Source organism: Cebidichthys violaceus, unplaced genomic scaffold (genome assembly GCF_023349555.1).
Source record: "Cebidichthys violaceus isolate CVI_PGR_0920_01 unplaced genomic scaffold, fCebVio1.0.p SCAF_13, whole genome shotgun sequence".
Taxonomy (NCBI): Eukaryota; Metazoa; Chordata; class Actinopteri; order Perciformes; family Stichaeidae; genus Cebidichthys; species Cebidichthys violaceus.
The window spans coordinates 10,383,727-10,403,939 of record NW_027176296.1 but is presented as its reverse complement, the minus strand read 5'-3'; the positions used below and the strand labels follow the sequence as shown (position 1 = coordinate 10,403,939).

Sequence of the window (20,213 nt, the reverse complement as noted above, 5' to 3'; positions counted from 1 at the left end):
GCAGACATTCATGAAAACATCATGCAACTGTTAAGTCAGCTGTTCTGAGACACTTATTTGAAGAAAATATTTGAAACTATGTTTACTTTCACAAAATCCACTTTTGGCCTATTCCCAGCTTGAAACTGCTTTTAACATAAAAGGCTGAGAAGGTACCTTAAACCAGTAAAGGTGTGTAAAGACCAAGTTTTATTGAAAACATCATGAAACTGTTAAATCAACTGTTCTGATGCACTTTTTTGAAGAAAATGTTTGAAACTTTGTTTACTTTCACAAAATCCACTTTTGGCCTCTTCCCAGCCTGAAACTTCTTTTCAGAGGCTAAAAAGTCAAAATGCATCTTTAAGCAGTAAAGTGCTGAAAACAGCAGATATTCAATGAAACATCATGCAACTGTTAAATCAGCTGTTCTGATGCACTTTTTTGAAGAAAATCATTGAAACCAGAATACTTTGTTTGGTTTCAGTCACTTACAAAATGGTAACGACTTGATTTTATTAAAGTTTTTCACACAATAGTCACATACCACAATTTAAATTCAATGAAACAGTCTGTCTAACACTGTTACTGTAATGGGGTTTTCCTCTTCATCAGCTTTCACTGATTTGTTATGAGATATACTGTATCTAGTCTCTACCCTAGAAGTCTCCCCCCTCTTCTTTCTTCTCTCTGCTCTGCTCTGCTGTCTGCTTGTTTTGTTTAACTCACAGATTCTCTGCTCCTTTTTATGCTGCTAAAAAGCTGGAACCTCCTTCAGGTTCATGCGTCATTCAAACATAAGTCCTCCTGCTTCTAAATCAGACACAGAATGTAACTGGTTGTAACTGGTTTGATCCTGTTCTGAAGAGGAAAGATTATATAAGTTTTAAATTACTATTTTATATAAGGCGTATATGCAGTTTATATGGTTAATCACATCTATCAAGAAATAAAACAAGTTATAGGTTTAATCACCTCTATCAAGAAATAAAACAATATATATGTTTAATGGTTATAAAAAGCAAACAAGATATATGTTGTGAGGGTTATAAAAAGCAAAAAAAAGCGGTGAGGTTCGTGTCTGGTGAGAACAGGACAGAGAACAGTTTGAACAGGACATGCGCTAATTCAGCGATTTTGATTATAAAAAAATTATTGGAATCATACAGAAATTACATTTATAGCACAGATCAGTAGAGAAATATTAATATTTATTTTAGCATTATTTGTTTTTTACTTTTTATGATGACATAAGCCTCCCCTGGCCGCACGTCCCTGTGCAGCACTATTGTTAGGCTGCCCCAATACAGTGATACTTTGAACATCATCATACAGTGACATGCTGGCTGTCATCATTTAAGGCCAGGTCTGGATAACTAAGAAAGTTTCAAATTTCACTGTGTTATGTCAAATGATGTAGAGGTGGTCAAATTGGCTCCAGGTTAGGCCCAATTAACAGCCATAATTAGTTTTGTCTGCTCTGTCATTCACAGACTTACAGAAAGATATACATTTGTAACACATCAGATAAGTTAGTGCCTCATGAAACGACATATATATTTAAGCCTGTATGCAAGAGAAGTGAAAAAAATGGCAGTTTCAAAAATGGCAGTTACATCCATTCCTACACTGACTAATCAGTATAATATATTTGGCCTGTGGCACACCTACAAAAAACACCTCCGTAGCACAATTGTTTTGATCATTGATAACAGCTGTACTGAATTATGTTGCAGAAGCATTTTTGGGATAAAAGCATTGTAATAATTGTTTTGCCTAATATCAGACAGAACTGACAACTCATTACACTCCGTTTCAGTTGACTCAAACCCGGTGGAGTGGGTGGGTCAAAACCTGGACCCAGGCATATATTTGTCAGTGAGAAGATGTAAGATTTTATTGATGCTGGAGATACTTGTAGGTTCATCTCTATGACCTTCATCAGACTTGTGCTTACAATACCAAAATGCCTAGCAGGGGCAGTCATGCAACATCATTTTTTCTAAAAGTTTGTTAGCTAGAGAGTAAATGGAAAACCCTTTAAATTAGAGCTCTGTCATTTCACCAGTGTTGTTGGTACACACAGTGTAATCGAGGAACTCTAATGCAAAAACTTAGAGCTATGGCATGAAGCAAGAAACTACTGTCATCTTCTAAAAACAGAATAAATACAAGAAGCAGCCGCCTGCTGGCTCTCACAGCTGTAGAAAGTGCTCAGACGGCTCCATCACCCTGAAAGACAAACATGATCGATATTTTCATTACCCTCTCTTACTTAACACCAACCAAGTATCAAATCTGGATTTAAATGTGCAATATACAGTATACAAATTCAAATTTTATCTTGAGCATCTGGGTAAGTGTTTTACCAGCAAGGATGTTTTTTTACACTTCCTGTCGGATCCTCACAGATTAACAAGTCTTTTGTTATATTTTCTTCTTCTTCTTTTTCTTTATTTAATCAAGTAACGGTATAATTGAATTGCATGAAGCCAGCAGAAAATGTATGTTACAAAGAGAAAACTATCTATTATGTCTTCTGTGTTTCTTTTATGTCTGTGATTTTAGTGCTTTTTAGTGACTGAATGGACTATTGCTACAGTTTTACAGAAATAAAAATAAATAGATAATTAGTAACAACAATACTAATAATCATAATCACCATAATAATAAAAAGAAATGTTTGCAGATTTCGCTTCAAATTCATCCAATTCTTCTCACAAATTGACTCAGCTGAACCCGTTTTATCTCAGGCTAGATACTGACCCCTCCACAGCAGTCGCCACACAGACATCCCAGCAGCCCGTTCACCACCTGCACAGCACACAGTGCCATCTGGATTAAACCCATAACCAGCAGCACAAAGAACAGAGAGAGATGCCAGGACACCACGCCGGACGGCTCCAAACAACCCGTCTTCCAGGCAGTTTTGTTGGACAGGTAGTCACTGGAGAGGGCGCAGGAAGAAGAGACAGCATGTTTTTATCTGTAGACAGTTTAAATTTATGAAGAACAGATTAATTAGTGAGTGAGCTCAATGTTTTTCCTAGCCTGGTGTTAATGACATTTTAAAATGCAATTCTCCTTCTTTTTTTCTCCTTTTATACCCACAACCAATCCGTTAAAGAAATTGTTTGACATTTTGGGATATATGCTTGTTCACTTTTGTTGCCATGAGTGAGATGAGAGGATCAATACCACTAACTATCAGTAAAAAGCAAATACGTTTATTTCCCAAATATCAAACTATTCTTTAAAAAAAATACTAGTCGGAATTATGAAAAGAAAAATCTAAAATTGATATCATCTGAATTTTCAATGAAAGAAACCACATGCACATCTTTAATGATTATGCAGGTAATTTAGAATAAGACGTAACCATTATAATACTTAATTTGTGTCTCACCCGTTTGAGAAGGGAGAGCCCCATTGTTTGTCTGTGCTGTTATTGTTAACCACACACTCAGGTCCGTGGTTTATGGCCACAGCAGAAACTATAACTGAGTAACCAGCCCCCACAACACCCACAGCTGCAAACAGTATGGAAGTCAGCATCTAGAGAGAGAAGAAGAAGTTAAAGGGAATCAATATTTTAGCAATCTCACATTTAACTTCTGTCACTCCATTGAAGTTGTTATCTCAGTGTGCAGAGACCAGGTTGAGGGCCATGAACAGAGCTACTGAGGTTTGTGTCTATGTGTCGTAATCTGACAGAATTTTGTTTGCTAATTCTTTCCTGGACCCTGCACACGCAAACACACCTACACATTCCTGAAGTATGGATCAGTATGTGTGTCTGAACCACAACAATAGCAGCTATGTGTGATGAAGTCATGTGAAACAGAGGAATTTCTTCAATTTGGGTGTGAATGTATGTTTTGGCTTTTATTGCGATGTAAATCATAGATGGTGTGTACATAGAGCCATTGTGTTTATTTTACAAATGATTAAACTTTAGTTAACAGGTGAGATACAGTAGATCCACTGGTAGATGTGGTTAAAATGAAATCAAGCAAGACACTGCAAGCCTTAATGACCTATTCTCTCTCTTTAATTAATTAATATTTTTTGCTGGGCCATTCATGAGGTTCATATGTTTATTTGTGCCTATTCCTATCAAAAATAAAATAAAAAGGACATGGAATATAAACGTTGTTTGTGGTGAAAATGGTCTTCTTTCTGGAGAAGTTACTAATCGAGGTCCTCTTGTGGCGAGCACAGCTCAGAATATTACTTATATAATACAAATATGTAAATGTGGAGCAAATTCAAAAAAGTTGATCATTCACAAAATCCCTCACATTAAAAAAAAGCTGAATAAACCATAAACCGCCACAAAATGTTATGCTAAAGTTTTTGTGCTGCAAATAATATTTCATAATCCAATTTTTTTTTTTTTTAATTGAACTCCAATTAATGGTAAGGACCTAAAATAACAAGTTATTGCCATTCACATAGGTTGAAAATATCCAATACCACTTTGAAACAAGTAGGAGGACAAATAGGCAGTCCGGTCACTCCAACGAAATCTATTTCAGCAACACAGTTGGGAAACACTGTAGTTCTTCTTCCTGTTGCAGGCGTCATTCTCTGGCTGACTGTATACTTGACTGACTGTTTAAATGGATGGCTTTTGTACAGGATCTATAGAAAAAATACTTTGTGGGTCCTTGGGTGTCACGTGATTTGTACTTCCGATTGTGGCCACTACACCAACAACAGGCCGGTTTAATAGACCTTTTCCACTTAGGAAAGCAGAAGTGTAAAATTATAAAATGAATGACTTAGCTGCTTCAGTTTCAGCATTGTGATATTGTGCATGATGACAATTGCAGTTGTTGGCTTACTTCCTGATCCTCAGTGTTTTATTGCCCTTCATGTAAATATGTGTGTGTGTGCTTGATTTTTTCATAACCTTTTTCCTCCCAACTAAAACAAAACACCAGTTTCTGCAAAATTATTTTTCGATCCATATTTAATTTGATCCCGTCTTGTGAGTCTAATTTGGATCCTCGCATAACTTTGACAAGCCAGAGCTGTGAATAATAATTTCATTATGGTGAAAAGTTAAACTGTGAAATATCTCCTCACCGCAAATCTCCGCCCACAGTTTTCGTTGCCACAGCAACCGCAGCAGTCATTGTTCTTCAGACCCAGGAAGACCAGAGCCGGGAAGATCATCTGTCGCCCAAACACACCCCAAGTACACACACACACACACACACACACACACACACACACACACACACACACACACACACACACACACACACACACTCACGCACCCACACGCACACAGATATAAAACAGTCAAGAAGATGATGAATTATTTATTCCTCTGCTGTATGCAGGTCCAGGAGGAAATTGAACTGCCCACTATATGAAGTATTATATAACTAGTTCCTAAACTTGCCATTTATTAACTCTGCACCAATTTTCATCAGGATTGATGCCAATAGAATAATTTCAAAGGTTCTAAAATCACACGTAGTGGTTTTAAACTGGGTCCTAGATTCTTTAAAAACCATTCCTATGATAATATTCTGTTTTCTCAATATCTCTCACGTGAACTAGCAGTACGGTACAAGATCTAATGACTTGTACCGTACTTGTACCTACGCATGTAGGCCTTTGTGTAGGCCTACATTTTAGAGCTAATTTGATCTGTTATTAAATACATTTTTTTCAGGAACAAAAATGCAAAACGTTCAATTCCATTCTAAAATGAGGATTTGTTTTTTTTTCTTCTTTATAATAGCAAGCTAAATATCTTTAGGTTCTGAACTGCTGATCAGACAAAGCATGCAATCAAAAGACATCACCTTTGGATCCTGAATACCCCAAAAAAATGTTGTGCTTATTTCTGACATTATATATGATGAATTGATTTAGGACGGAAATAAAAAAAAAATAATTGGCAGATTAATCTATGAATAAAAATAATTGTTAGTTGAGGCATTTTTGTTGTGTTATTTATAATCTACTGTGTTCATGAGTCTACACAGAGATAACACCGGGATGACAAAATGCATTCTGTATCATGTGCTTAACTTGCAACTTATTACATTTTTCAAACTTTACAAAAACATCAGAAGAAATCAGTTGTGACAAAATCATGCTGATATCACGCAGTGTGCATCCTGTACTCTATTCTGAATTTTACCGGCTATTACTGTCAAGTGTCGTAATTTTAACGTACTCACCAACACTCCGGATCCCAGAATGCCTCCAAAGTACCAGACTTCGTCTGTGATGTGTTCGCGCTCCACAGATTTTCCACCGGGGAAGAAGAGCAGGATGTTACACAGCACGCACACAATCGACAGAGGCATCAGACTGATCCCCAGACACTTGGCAAAGCCGCCTGAACACATTTTGACACTGATGCTTCAACCTCCACGACAAGTAACGGCTCCTAAAGTGTCTCAAACCCCCACTAATGGTGATCTTTCAATTGAATCTCAATCTGACAAAGCAAGGACGTCTTGGTTATGAAATTAAAAAATTAAAACTGCAGCTTCCCAACACCACCAGTTCTGCTTACACCTCTAAAGCTTGGTTGTCCCTTCAAAAAGCTCTGTCCGCCTTACTGAATCTTCTCAGTGAACCTGTCTGCCTCACCTGTCCTGTTTCTTATGGTTTATGCTATATTTGAGCCTTTATAGCCCACACTCCGCCTCACTGCTTCACTTTTATAGCAGTCAGCTGTAATATGGCAGGATCACACACACGCATGTACAAACACACATGCACATGCTTGTGACTGCATGCAAACACACACACATTAATGTGGGAGCACCCGTGTGTGCACACTGACACACTGCTGAAGACACAGTGGTTAATGTTCTACCATGTGTTTTGTGCTCATGGAGACAGAAGAGGAAGAGACAGACAGTTGGTCGATACAACAGAGCCCTCGTGGCTAATCTGCACTACTGGTTTAGTGAGAACAAGACAGAGTTCCTCATTAGAGCTGTCTAATCTATAAAGTTCTATAATGATATAATCATTTCTTATAAGTAATGTTTCATCATGTGTTACAGTATGTGAAAAATGTATTAGTGAAACATGATTTTGAGAAATTATCACATTAAAACCCCACAAATGCCAATAATAAGGACGCATTGACGATCAGCTGACCACAAACTTGACTTTTTTTAACAGCTGTAACTAACGAATCAGGTCATAGGTTTCACCTACATCCTATAAACTTGAATTAATATTGATTAAAAATAACTATTATAAAATCAAGTTTATTAATTTGTATTAGTTTTATAATTGTATTTGCAATTTGTGCAGTGAAAAGACAAACACATGTCATTAATCTGTGGACATTTTCGACATTTTCACAAAGTTGCTTTGGATCAACAGTCATTTATTAGCTGATAACATGTGAAAGGATCCTGGCCTCTGGTCTCACTTGTTCAGGTCTCAATGATTTAATTGGTGATGATCATGTTTTTTATTTACTTTTTTAAAGTAGAAATAAAGTTCAAAAAGTGGGCTCTGACATCATGAAAATTCTAAAAAGTCGTACTCCTTACTGTCCTTACCTTACTGTCTGGCAGTATAGCCCATTAATAAGTCCAACATCATCTGAGTGACCAACAGCTTCTATTCTCTCCTTATTCTTGATGCTCTAATATTTTGGCTGACAATTTGTCCAATTGTACCCTTGTCCTGTAGAAATCAGCAGAGATATAATTTCACCTATATTTTTCGTAAATTGAAGTGACAAACCTAAACTTCAACTGAGCATACATGTTTGCAAATGGGGGTTGAGATAAGTTTCCTAAGAATTTCTGCTCTCCATCCTAAACTTAATTATTGTTCTTGTAAGTCTTGTTCTCAGAACTTGGATTTTTGCTTTAGGGAAGACATGGGCATTAAGTGCAAACGCATCAATACTTGTGGTTGTGTCTGTTTGACCTAATTATGGACTGGTTTATTCCTAACATATCACTGTGGTTCTAAGTGTTTTACAAGAAAAACAAATGCTAAACAGATGAAAAACTGCAAGATGTTTCTGGTGGGTCCCCACACATGACAAATATAACCTCTAACGCCTCTAACTAGCTTGTTATTCCATCATGATTCCTCTTGAATTATGGCAGAAGATAAAATGTGAATACCAGTTAAGAACAAAAAAAACCAAACAGGTTTCAGCATCCATCGATGTAATCGGTCCTCCGTTTCTCTGCTACCGTCCCTACTGTCCCCGTCCCAGTTGAGCCAAACTCAATTGATACCCGAGTAACCGATTAGAAGTTGAGCGTCCTGTCAGTGACCAGACCAGTACGGTTTAATTGCCCCTGTATGTTGCCTTGTTTCTGCCAACGGTCGCTGGTAGTTAAAGCGGGATGGATACCGACTTGTCTTTCTCCTCTCGCCGGTCACCTGTTGTGTGTTTACACGGCTGTGTGGCATCCAGCCAGCCGCTAGCTACAAGTATAGGTCTCGGTGAGTGGAAAACATTTGCCATGATGATCTAAAGTAGGCATCAAAGTCACAGTCTCCTGAATACGTTTCGCATTTTTTGTTTTTTCCACATATGAACTAGCGTTAGTTAATAAAATCAGGAAGGAAACTATAGTTTTTAAGAACAAAGAACATCATTTTCAGTTAAACTTGGAACAATCTACCAAGACTTTGCTACACATAAGGAAGTGCAGGCAGGTAGTTAACGTTAGTTAACCCTGGTTAAACGCTAACCCAATGCTAGCGAATTAGCTATAAAACTGTTAGCACAACAAGTGCCTCGAAGAACAGGCCCAGAAACGCTGAACATTATAAAGAGAGTGAATTTAAAGTGGACTATTCTGAGTCCAATAACAATTATGTTTTTGATAAATGTTATCTATAAAATATAAAATAATATGTTAGCTGAAACCATCTCCGTGAGCCCAAGGTGACATTTTGCTGATTTTTTCCCTACCAAATGCCAAAATACAAACATATTCAGTTGACCATCATATAAATTAAAGCAGCAAGTCCTCATACTGAAGATCCTGGGACTGAAAAACGTTTTGACAATTTAGCTTGAGACAATCTACTGATTGTCTAATAATTTCACCTTTTGCCAAAAGGTGAAATTATTACAAATCTCCTATTACTGGCAACCATCTATGTTTTTGTTTTTTTGTCAGAGTGCCTCTGAGATTTGAGACACCAATGGAGATGAAGGGCATTTTATTTGTACTGCTCACAAAGCCAACATGGTTCGTGGGGCATTTGAAGTGGAGGGTCTTAGATTTCGATACCTCAAAAACTTTGAAAAATAAAACCCTAATTGTTTGAACAGGAGAAATTGAGATATATATGTTACGTTTGTAATATGTAAAATTACTCCACATGTGAGGTACTCAAAGTGGTAGTAGATGTACCTGAACCATACACTGATAAGGACCTTTTAGGGTCTAGGGTTTTATTAATCACACAGGGACGTATGTTTGTGTCCAGATATCTTGAAGCGTGGTGGTAATGCAGCAGATGCTGCGGTTGCCATTGCAGCAGCGCTGGTGGTAACAGAGCCGTGCAGCACCGGTCCTGGTGGAGACGCCTTCTGCTTGTTCTACAACGGAAACACCAGAGAGATCAGAGGAATTAACGGCAGGTGGAAACTCTTCTTTTGCTGCTGTTGTTGTCTTCATAATACAGAATGATTAACTGAGCCTCCCTCTGTATCCTCAGTGGTCGTTCGCCCAGAGCTCAGACCCTGGACTTCCTGGAAGGACGTGGTTACACTGCGGAGGCTCCTCCCTCACCTGCTGATGCCTTGAATGTCACAGTACCAGGGGCCCCTGCATGTTGGTGCGATACCGTGCAGCTGTTTGGTAGTCACAAGGTTTGGTGTGTGTTTGTGTATTCATCTGTGTGTGCTGTGTATTATGCAACACCCAGGTAGCCAAAAGCCCATCAAACATAATCATTCACATGACATAAACAACCTACATGTAAACACTGCAAAGAGAGCCTAATTGGAACACCACCATCAAACACACTTGGGAGTAGGACTTTTGACTCTTGTGTCAACAGTGGTGTTGAAGATGGGTCAAGAAGATACAAACAAGGAGTGATCAAACTGGCTCTATGGATATTCCCTTTATTGATCAAACAGGAGTTACTTATGGTAGGTAGGTAGGTATATATATATTTTTTTACAGGTCCAATAAAATGTGGGCAAGCTTTTGAAATATGGCTCCTAAACTTGAATTAATTGGAGCCACTGATCTGGTTATTCTCTCCTGGGGGGTTGGGACTTGATTAAACTCAGCAGACAAAAACTCCTGTGTAAACAATACATTTTATATTAAATATATACATCTATATATGGCAGTTACATGGCAGTTACATGGTCTTACGTTGTGTGTATATTTGCACTACATGTCCACTCAAACTTCATTTGTCCTAGCCGAATGAATGCTTAAAGGGGACATATTATGAAAAACGAACTTTTTCAGTGCGTGTGCACATACATTTGGCTATCTGGAGTCCCTACTAACCCACAAACTGAAATAAGACAACCATTCAGTTTTTCTGGGCTACCTAGATTAGAAAACCGTAAACCATTCAGATCTGGCTCCCCTTCTTATGTTACATGCGGGCTCATTAGAATATACCACCCTCTATCTGAGTATCTCCCCCCATGAAAAGGTGCGCCATATTTTTCTCGCAAGCTAATTAGAGCAGACTGGGCGAGGAAACAGAAGATGAATTGTAATTGTAGATAATGTCAGTGCAGCTATAATTGGATTGGATTTTGACAGTTGTCAGTTGTCTAAAACATTATCAATAAAGTTCCAGCTTTGGTGCCAGTCTCTCAAAATATTGATGGGGAAATCACCAAGAACAATTTATCCACAAAAACTGGCATCTGCAGATCTGAATACAGCATACTCACTAGAAAGGTTTTAGAGAGGTACGACTCACTTTTTCTCAATTTTAGATATTCTCACTACTATCACAACAGCTGTGCTTATTCACATCGATAAAGGAACGAGATACATGCAACACGTTCACAACTGTTTGTTTTATGCTATCAGAATGGTTCTTAGGAAATTAAATATATTAATGGAAGTGGAAGTGAGTATTGTTAACATTAAGGGAATTTTGGGACATCAGAAAAGTAAATAGCACTTCATCATAAAGTAACCCTGAAGGATCTTCTCATTTGTATGGACTGAAAACCCTCAGAGGAAATTACAAACCAGTTAGTCTCCAAATATTTCTTCTCAAAACAATGACTCACACTTCCTGCTCAGCGAGGTTTCCTGTGAGGTAATAAGCACGTGCTTCCTCTCCCTGTTTCCCTAGCTATCCTTGCAGGAGGTGCTGAGTGGGGCGGTGGAGCTTGCAGAGGTGGGATATCCTGTTGCAGAAGTAACGGCTCACCACTGGGCAAAATGGGTGGCTGCTCTGAGAGACGATGGGAAGGAACTAGGTGGAGACCTACTGATCGATGGTCAGGCCCCCAAATGTGGACAAGTATTCAGAAACCCAACCCTGGCCCAGACCCTGAAGGTAAATCATTGAAACTAAAACACACAAACACACATGTGAGGAGCACTGGGCCATTCTTTTCTGAACTCTGGTTATTTAGAACAGGAAGAAAACGGAACAATGTAGAACCCCAGAGAAACCGCTGTGCTGTTGCCTCGTCTTCCCAGAGGTTTTATTCTTTTTTAAACTTAGCTTAGCCTTCTATATAGGAAGACCTTGAATGAACCCAGGGGCAGCATAGATAATTAACTCTGAAACTATTAGAGTGTTGGACTCAATATGGATGGGTAACAAGGTTGATGGAGGGAGGAAACTGTAAACATGAATTCAAACTGACCATAGCCAACTTTTAATAACTACATGCAGGAGCTACTTTTTTTAACTATGCCATGCCCTATGCCCAAGGGATTAAAGTTGGCTTATTGGTCTGTGTGTCTGTCGGTCGATCCACCACTTTGATCCAGGCTGAAATATCTCAACTATTGGAGGGATCGCCATTACATTTTTGTAGAGAACTCTATGGCCCCTAACTTTAAATCTAACACCACCAGCAGGTCAAATTTAAAATTTGTCCAATACTTTGGACTAAATAGCATACTATAAACACATAAGCATGGACACATAAGCACATAGGCATGACTAAGCATGCCGTGAACTTTTTTTACTGAAGTGCTTTTGAAAATTCTTTGAAACATAATTTAGATGTTGCGATGAAACACTACAACTCGCCCCTTAAACCATTTTAAGTGAGGTGGTGCATTTTTGGATGTGCGGGGACAATGTAACATTCATAAAACCACGCTCAATTTGTAGTTTCCTGTCGGTGTGACTTCACTATAACGATGACTGATCTCACAGTTTGTGTATTTATGTGTGTTTGACTGCTTGTGTGTCACTATTAAAACATTCACTGGTCAATGCTCTTCTGTATTACAGCATCAAACGGTCAATCAGTCTTTACTAATTCAATAATGCAAGAACACTGCCAAATACGCCCTTTATAAGTCACTACACACACACACATACACACATAACCACACACAGCCACGTTCCTGAGGCAGTAAAAACAACAGTGACCTCAGCCCCATTGATGGGTGGTTTCCATTCCATTGCATCATAACGGTGTCTCCTCAGTGATGACGGTGTGTGTTACTTTTTTGGTGGTGAAAAATCACTTATTCACACACACCATTCTGTTCATTTGCTAACATTGATTGGACCTGTAGATAATCACAATAGTAGACACGTCACCCACATATCTTTCAAACTCCAGACTTGTGTTGCATTACATGATATTTGAATGGCTGTGTTTTGTGTACATGGACAGGCAGAATAGTCTGATTGATTGAACAGTTGATCGATTGGTGGACTGATGTATCGACAGGAGCTGGGTGAGCGTGGCAAACCAGCTTTCTACCAGGGCAGAGTGGCCCAAGCTATCGTCAATATCATCAACCAAAATGGAGGAGTCATGACCCTGGATGATCTCAGTAGCCATGACAGTGAGGTCATCACCCCCATAAGCACAGAATACAAGGTAAGGTCAGCGAGCATCTGTCTGTATTTTTGAAAACGTGGTCAGCAGAGGGAATGACTCCATTGTGTGTTCAGGGTGTGCGTCTGTGGGAGCCACCTCCTAACAGTCAGGGGTTGACTGCCCTACTGCTGCTCAACATCCTGGAGAACTTCCCTCTCAAAGGTATTCACTGGCATGCTGATGTAGCAGAGATGCATTAGGACTCCATACTAGAGAATGTCACATATAGATATTAGTCTGGCGATGTGGATGAGTCAAAATTCACTTCATAGAAAAAATAAACCTTTAGCATACACAACATTAGAAAGGAGGTGAATGGAATTCTGTTTGTGTTCTGCTCAAAACATGAAAAGTGTGTGCGTGTGTGTGCGTGTGCGTGGGGGGGGGCTGTAGGCCATAACAGCTCTGACTACATCCATGTGCTGGCGGAGGCTGTGCGCTTGGCGCTGACAGACGCTCTGCGTTACCTGGGTGACCCAGATCATGTGAGCATCCCTCTCGAAACCTTACTGGACAAGAACTACAGCTGCCAGCGAGCGCAGAACATCTGCATGGACAGGTGTGTGTTTCTGTTTGTGTAAGTGTGTGTGTGTGTCTGTTAGTACCAGTGTGTACCTGTCGTACTCTGTTGACTTTAGATAGGACCGTAGATTTTTACTTCCCCTCCCGACATAAATGTCAATCCCTTCATGCCTCGGTCCTTCCTTCCCTCCTACACTGCTCCGGCTGCTGTTATGTGTGTATGTTTTGGCAACAATATGTATTTACTGGTCAGTACTGTAGACTTTGACCTTAAGCCCTTTATCAGTTCTAAGACAAACAGACTATACAATTATTTTTATACTGTTCATAAGCTCTTAACGATCTCCTAACATGCACACACATGTACACACGTATTATTCAACCCATGAAGCAAACACCATAATTGAAATACCTGGGGGTGCACGTAGACAGTGAACAAGCCACACTGGACCCTTCTCATGTCCTGCATGAGGTGTACCAACTTCTCCCATTGGGAGGGGCTTAAAATAGGCCTTTTCCATACACATGGGCTGGCTTGGCTGGACTTGGTTTGACTCTGAAGGTGTGTCTTTAACTGATGAAGTGCTTTTCTTGAGTCTTGAGTACATTTATGTCTCACATATGCTTATAGATGTGATGTACATATGAGTCACCATATATACTTGCATCATACACTGCCTGGCCAAAAAAAAAGTCGCCACCAAAAAAAAAGGTCACACACTCTAATATTTCGTTGGACCGCCTTTAGCTTTGATTACGGCACGCATTCGCTGTGGCATTGTTTCAATAAGCTTCTGCAATGTCACAAGATTTATTTCCATCCAGTGTTGCATTAATTTCTCACCAAGATCTTGTATTGATGATGGTAGAGTCTGACCGCTGCGCAAAGCCTTCTCCAGCACATCCCAAAGATTCTCAATGGGGTTAAGGTCTGGACTCTGTGGTGGCCAATCCATGTGTGAAAATGATGTCTCATGCTCCCTGAACCACTCTTTCACAATTTGAGCCCGATGAATCCTGGCATTGTCATCTTGGAATATGCCCGTGCCATCAGGGAAGAAAAAATCCATTGATGGAATAACCTGGTCATTCAGTATATTCAGGTAGTCAGCTGACCTCATTCTTTGAGCACATACTGTTGCTGAACCTAGACCTGACCAACTGCAGCAACCCCAGATCATAGCACTGCCCCCACAGGCTTGTACAGTAGGCACTAGGCATGATGATCCAGGTGGCGACTCTTTTTTTGGCCAGGCAGTGTATAATGCATTAGACTGCATGCAGAGGGCTGCATCCCGCACGCACACCCCTCACACTTAGACTTTATTTAGTATCACCTTAACTCAACCTTTATGATTCAACCAACCCTAAATTTAATGTGAATCAGGCCCATTGTCTCTCATTAATACAAACAGTAAGGAAAGTATTGTCTTCACAGTCATTATGTTCACATAATAAACCAGGGAACTGAGAAAAATCAAGTGGAAGCAGGAAATTATAGATCATGTTTACATGCGCTGCAATTACTTGGTTACTGTTAAACCTGTGTTTACATGCACCCGGCAATCAGACTTCTTAGCTGACACCCAACGATATATTTGAACCAAGGCTGTCGTTTGTTTTTTTTTGCTCTGATAAGAACATTAGGACTGACACACGGAGAAAACAGGTAGTGAGAAAGCACACACTTATAAAGATTATCTAAGCAATAGCTGGTGCTTCCAATGTGTAAGGTTGACAGTTGGGGCCACTTAGGACCTTTATTTTCCTATTAGATATATTTGATAAAAATACTAAATTTATTTTCACAAGGAATATAAATAATCATTAAGTAGTGACACATTGTCTTATTATTTATCTTTCAGTGCATTTTAAAACTAGTTTTTTTTGCTGCATGAACATGCTAAGCAGTTGAAAACACTTAAAGGAATAGAGGAAAATCCATTTATTTGCTCTTTTGCATTGAGTTGTGTGAATGGCGAGGTATGTGTGTATGCTAAAACATGCTGCTGGTGCCAGCAGATGAAAAAAGTAACAACCACAATGTCTGATGTGTGTTTATCTGTAGGGCCATGGAAGAAGTGGAGCCTGGCCTGACAACAGGAAGTGACACAGTCTATTTCTGTGTGATTGACAGTCAGGGCAACGCCTGTTCATTTGTCAACAGCACCTATATGGGCTTTGGAAGTGGGCTGGTCCCTAAGGATTGTGGATTTTCACTACAGGTCTGAGGGGTCAGAAAAAGGGTATGCCATTGTGTGCATGTGAGGTAGAGAAGGGGGTGTAACCCTGAGTGGCAACATCAGGGGATTTGATGAATAGAAATAAAAAAAATCATGGACCAGTCCTATGAAGACATATTGCACTAGTAACACGGAATAAACTTAATTTCCAAAGAACTTAAAAAAGGAGATTGAAAAAGTTGATTTGTGGTGTTTATCATTATAGTGTTTTCATGAAATCCCTTTTTCCCACTCACAGAATCGCGGGGCCAACTTTTGTCTGCATCGTAACCACGTTAACTGTGTCGCTGGGGGGAAGCGTCCATATCACACCATAATACCTGCACTTCTCACTGACTCTGCAACCACGTCACAAAAACCACGACTCCTTGCTGCACTGGGAGTGATGGGGGCATTGATGCAACCACAGGGACACGTCCAGGTATGCTGTGATCAGGAATAGACAGGTGGAAAATTGATGGCAGAAAATTTGCTTTGAGATAAAGTCCAATAAGTATTAAAGATATGTCCCTTACACGGTTATTAATCATTTGTCTCTCTGTTGTTTGTGAATATTATCTTTTGATTTGTCCGTTTGCAAATAAGTTGCAATATGTTATTTAATAGTCACACTAGATCCGTCATTGGAGAAATCAAAAATTGGAAACACAAACTATTGTGTGCAGCAGGCTATGGTGACCTAATTACATTGTTTTTAAGTGACTTGAACACACCTCACTTTAATTATGGTTCAGTCTTATGAGATTAACGTGTTAATGAGTTACTAACTGACGTTGCCCTTGTGTTTAGGTGTTGTTGAATATGTTGGAGTTTGGAATGAATCCTCAACAAGCTCTGGACGCACCAAGAGTCTATGTACAGTATGACCACAAAAGTATGTCATGTCCTCTCACAACACACACAATCACAATCGCACACACGCAGACTCTGTATTAGTCACATATAGAGAGCAGTGTGATAGCATAAACATCATTTTATAATCACGTACAACAGCTCTTTCTAATTATGAGTTCAGCTGTCTGGCTCTCTAAGCCTGGGATTAAACACCAGCCATTTATTAGCCATTACAAATGTAAGTAGTAGGATGGTGTTTTTTTTACTGATATGAGTTTACATTATATACTGTAACTGAATTCACATGAGATTTGTGGGAATTTTGTGAAAGAATATAGTGTACTTACCCATTTTTGTGTAAAGCACTTTTTGGAATGATAATCATATTGTGATTAAACATTCTGTGTCAAGCTGATCAGTGGTCGGTTCATTTGGAGGATGGGGTTGGCCAGGAGGTAGCCGAGGAGCTGAGAAGACGGGGCCACAAAGTCAGCTGGCCAATCACAGGTACCTTTTGTTATTTACACAATTACTGTTGGCAGTGGCTGCACGGTATTTTTTTGACATGATAAGTATGCTATGGTTCCATAAAGTAGACCAGTTTCTCATTCATTCATCATAAAACACACAAAACTAACAAAAACAGGGGGAAAAAGACTGTTGCACAGTTGTGCAAGATGTCAACGAAACAGTTATTTGTAACAATTTGCACCCAAGTCAAGCTTTTTTTTTCCATTTATCTCATTGATACGTATTTTATTACAAATAGGTGCTACATGTAGGAAAAGGTAATGTGTTTCAATAATTGTTATATTGATTTAATGGCCATAAACAAGACCATGGCTGAAACAACTGGTTAAGCATTCTGGGTGAGTTAGCTGCTGCTGTCTGTAGAATGCTTAATTCTTCAAATGAATTAATTCAGTCATAGAAGAATACAGCGTAAAATTAACCCGTTCTCCCTAACTATCTAAATCTATTTATATTTTACTACATTTTATTTTCAAACTAACCAGTGAAGCCATTGTATTAGTTTTCACAGCTTTTTGACCTGTGTGTAGACTAAAGACTTATGGTCTCACGTTTTGTTTAAATTAACTGCTCATCATTCGAGATAAAATTGTTCCAGCCTAGCTGCCTTAGCATGCTTATGAGACATGGGATGTTTTGGTTTGCAGTGATTATAGTAATACAATATGAGACAGTTTAAATGGACTCAACGCATTTTTACCATTTATCTTTTTGCTCAAACACACAGGCCACATGAGGTCTCAGTTTGGGCGGGGACAGATCATCACAGTGGGGGATTGGTGGAACCCATCTGTCGATCATCCATCCAGGGTGCTGTGGGCGGGATCAGACCCCAGAGCGGATGGATGTGCTCAGGGATACTAGACATAAGTGACCTTCTCTCTTTTTCCCTATAGATGTAGATTCAAATACATTGATCACAAAATATTCTGAAGTAAATTCCTACACATGAACTGTAGAACAGAGTTACTTTCAATATTTGGCGGTGACATAATTCACAGTTATTGTTTTTTCTTTGGCTTCTTGATTAAACCAATTTTATTACCACGTAATAACTTGACAACAACTCAGGTAATCAACACAGTCATAGCACAGCATCATAGCATAACACATTAAACTTTTATAAAGTGTCTTTTTCATCATATGACTCTCCACATCCTCTTAAATTCAAGCCACAGTTATAAGCTAGTACAGTGTTTTGTTCGCTCTTAAATGTAGAACAACCAATCGTAAAAGAAATCTTTGTGTGACATTACATACAAAAGATGCTCTTCCTCAACCTTGTCTTTTGGTTGAGATAATTATCTGTTTCAATGTCTCTACTTAGATGCTGCTGGTGTAGAAACAATATAATTACATATATAACCCTCCCAAATTGACTTTAGATAATGTAATTATGTGATGTGAATCAAGTCAATCAGTATATCTCTATTCAGATTTGTTTTGCATTGTTTTCCTACATCTTAAAGTGAAGTAAATTTACTTATTTAACGGTCTGTATTTCAAATGATCTATGAAATATGATGGATCATTTTATGCATTTTTACAAATGACAAATAAATCAATAATTTTTGTACTTGATGAAGAGCTGATTTTGGTCCAATATATCTTCATTACAAAAAGAAAAATACAATGTTTTACCAGGAGTAGTTAATACAGTTGGGATTCATTAGGGAATTATAATTCTGTTAACATTTTTTGAATTCAGCACCTAGATAAGATAGATGTGTGTGGGTAACTAACAGATCCTAATGGAGATATTGATCATATGATCAGTTGGTCCATTCAACACTTTGGTCTAGTAAGATGTCTAAAAAAAACCCCTGTACAGTTGTGGTCAAAAGTTTACATACACTTGTAAAGAACATAATGTCATGGCTCTCTTGAGTTTCCAGTTATTTCTACAACTCAGATTTTTCTCTGATAGAGTGATTGGAACAGATACTTCTTTGTCACAAAAAACATTCATGAAGTTTGGTTCTTTCATGACTTTATTATGGGTTAACAGAAAAAGTGACAAAATCTGCTGGGTCAAAAATATACATACAGCAACATGAATTAGCAATTTTGGTGACTTAGAAAGTTGTGTCAATGAAATGAGCTTCATAGCATGGCCTCTTAACTTCTTGTGAGTGATTATGAGTGACTACAACTGGTGACTTCTCTGAGGCCATTTAAATAGGGCTCATTGGATACAAACGCCCACAAACGCTACAATTGGAAAGTCAAAGGAGCTCAGCATGGATCTGAAAAAGCGAATCATTGACTTGAACAAGTCAGGAAAGTCACTTGGAGCCATTTCAAAGCAGCTGCAGGTCCCAAGAGCAACAGTGCAAACAATTGTTTGTAAGTATAAAGTGCATGGCACTGTTTTGTCACTGCCACGATCAGGAAGAAAACGCAAGCTATCACCTGCTGCTGAGAGAAAATTGGTCAGGAGGGTGAAGAGTCAACCGAGAACCACCAAAAAGCAGATCTGCCAAGAATTAGAAGCTGCTGGAACACAGGTGTCAGTGTCCACAGTCAAGCGTGTTTTGCATCTCCATGGACTGAGAGGCTGCCATGCAAGAAGGAAGCCCTTGCTCCAAAAGTGGCACCTTAAGGCTCGACTGAAGTTTGCTGCTGATCACATGGACAAAGATAAGACCTTCTGGAGGAAAGTTCTGTGGTCAGACAAAACAAAAATCGAGCTGTTTGGCCACAATGCCCAGCAATATGTTTGGAGGAGAAAAGGTGAGGCCTTTAACCCCAAGAACACCATGCCTACCGTCAAGCACGGTGGTGGTAGTATTATGCTGTGGGGCTGTTTTGCTGCCAATGGAACTGGTGCTTTACAGAGAGTAAATGGGATAATGAAGAAGGAGGATTACCTTCAAATTCTTCAAGATAACCTAAAATCATCAGCCCGAAGGTTGGGTCTTGGGCGCAGTTGGGTGTTCCAACAGGACAATGACCCCAAACACACATCAAAAGTGGTAATGGAATGGCTAAATCAGGCTAGAATTAGGGTTTTAGAATGGCCTTCCCAAAGTCCTGACTTAAATCCCATTGAGAACATGTGGACAATG

General features: G+C 39.1%; 2 protein-coding genes across 2 annotated transcripts; one reads left to right on the top strand and one right to left on the bottom strand.

The window, feature by feature from the left end:
• Nucleotides 1-461: 461 nt before the first annotated feature.
• tm4sf4 (transmembrane 4 L six family member 4) lies at nucleotides 462-6,682 on the bottom strand. Its single transcript, XM_068707740.1, has 5 exons — nucleotides 6,183-6,682; nucleotides 5,071-5,160; nucleotides 3,386-3,534; nucleotides 2,746-2,926; nucleotides 462-2,211 (listed from the first exon to the last, which is right to left on the bottom strand). The coding sequence occupies exons 1-5, from the start codon at nucleotides 6,351-6,353 to the stop codon at nucleotides 2,194-2,196; spliced, it is 609 nt and encodes a 202-aa protein (XP_068563841.1). The 5' UTR covers nucleotides 6,354-6,682; the 3' UTR covers nucleotides 462-2,193.
• Nucleotides 6,683-8,238: 1,556 nt separating this feature from the next.
• On the top strand, nucleotides 8,239-18,726 carry LOC137870449 (glutathione hydrolase-like YwrD proenzyme). The gene is made up of 12 exons (XM_068707739.1): nucleotides 8,239-8,439; nucleotides 9,439-9,592; nucleotides 9,670-9,823; nucleotides 11,293-11,499; nucleotides 12,863-13,015; nucleotides 13,090-13,177; nucleotides 13,409-13,574; nucleotides 15,606-15,762; nucleotides 16,019-16,201; nucleotides 16,570-16,654; nucleotides 17,026-17,121; nucleotides 17,873-18,726. The coding sequence occupies exons 1-12, from the start codon at nucleotides 8,340-8,342 to the stop codon at nucleotides 18,007-18,009; spliced, it is 1,680 nt and encodes a 559-aa protein (XP_068563840.1). The 5' UTR covers nucleotides 8,239-8,339; the 3' UTR covers nucleotides 18,010-18,726.
• Nucleotides 18,727-20,213: the final 1,487 nt, after the last annotated feature.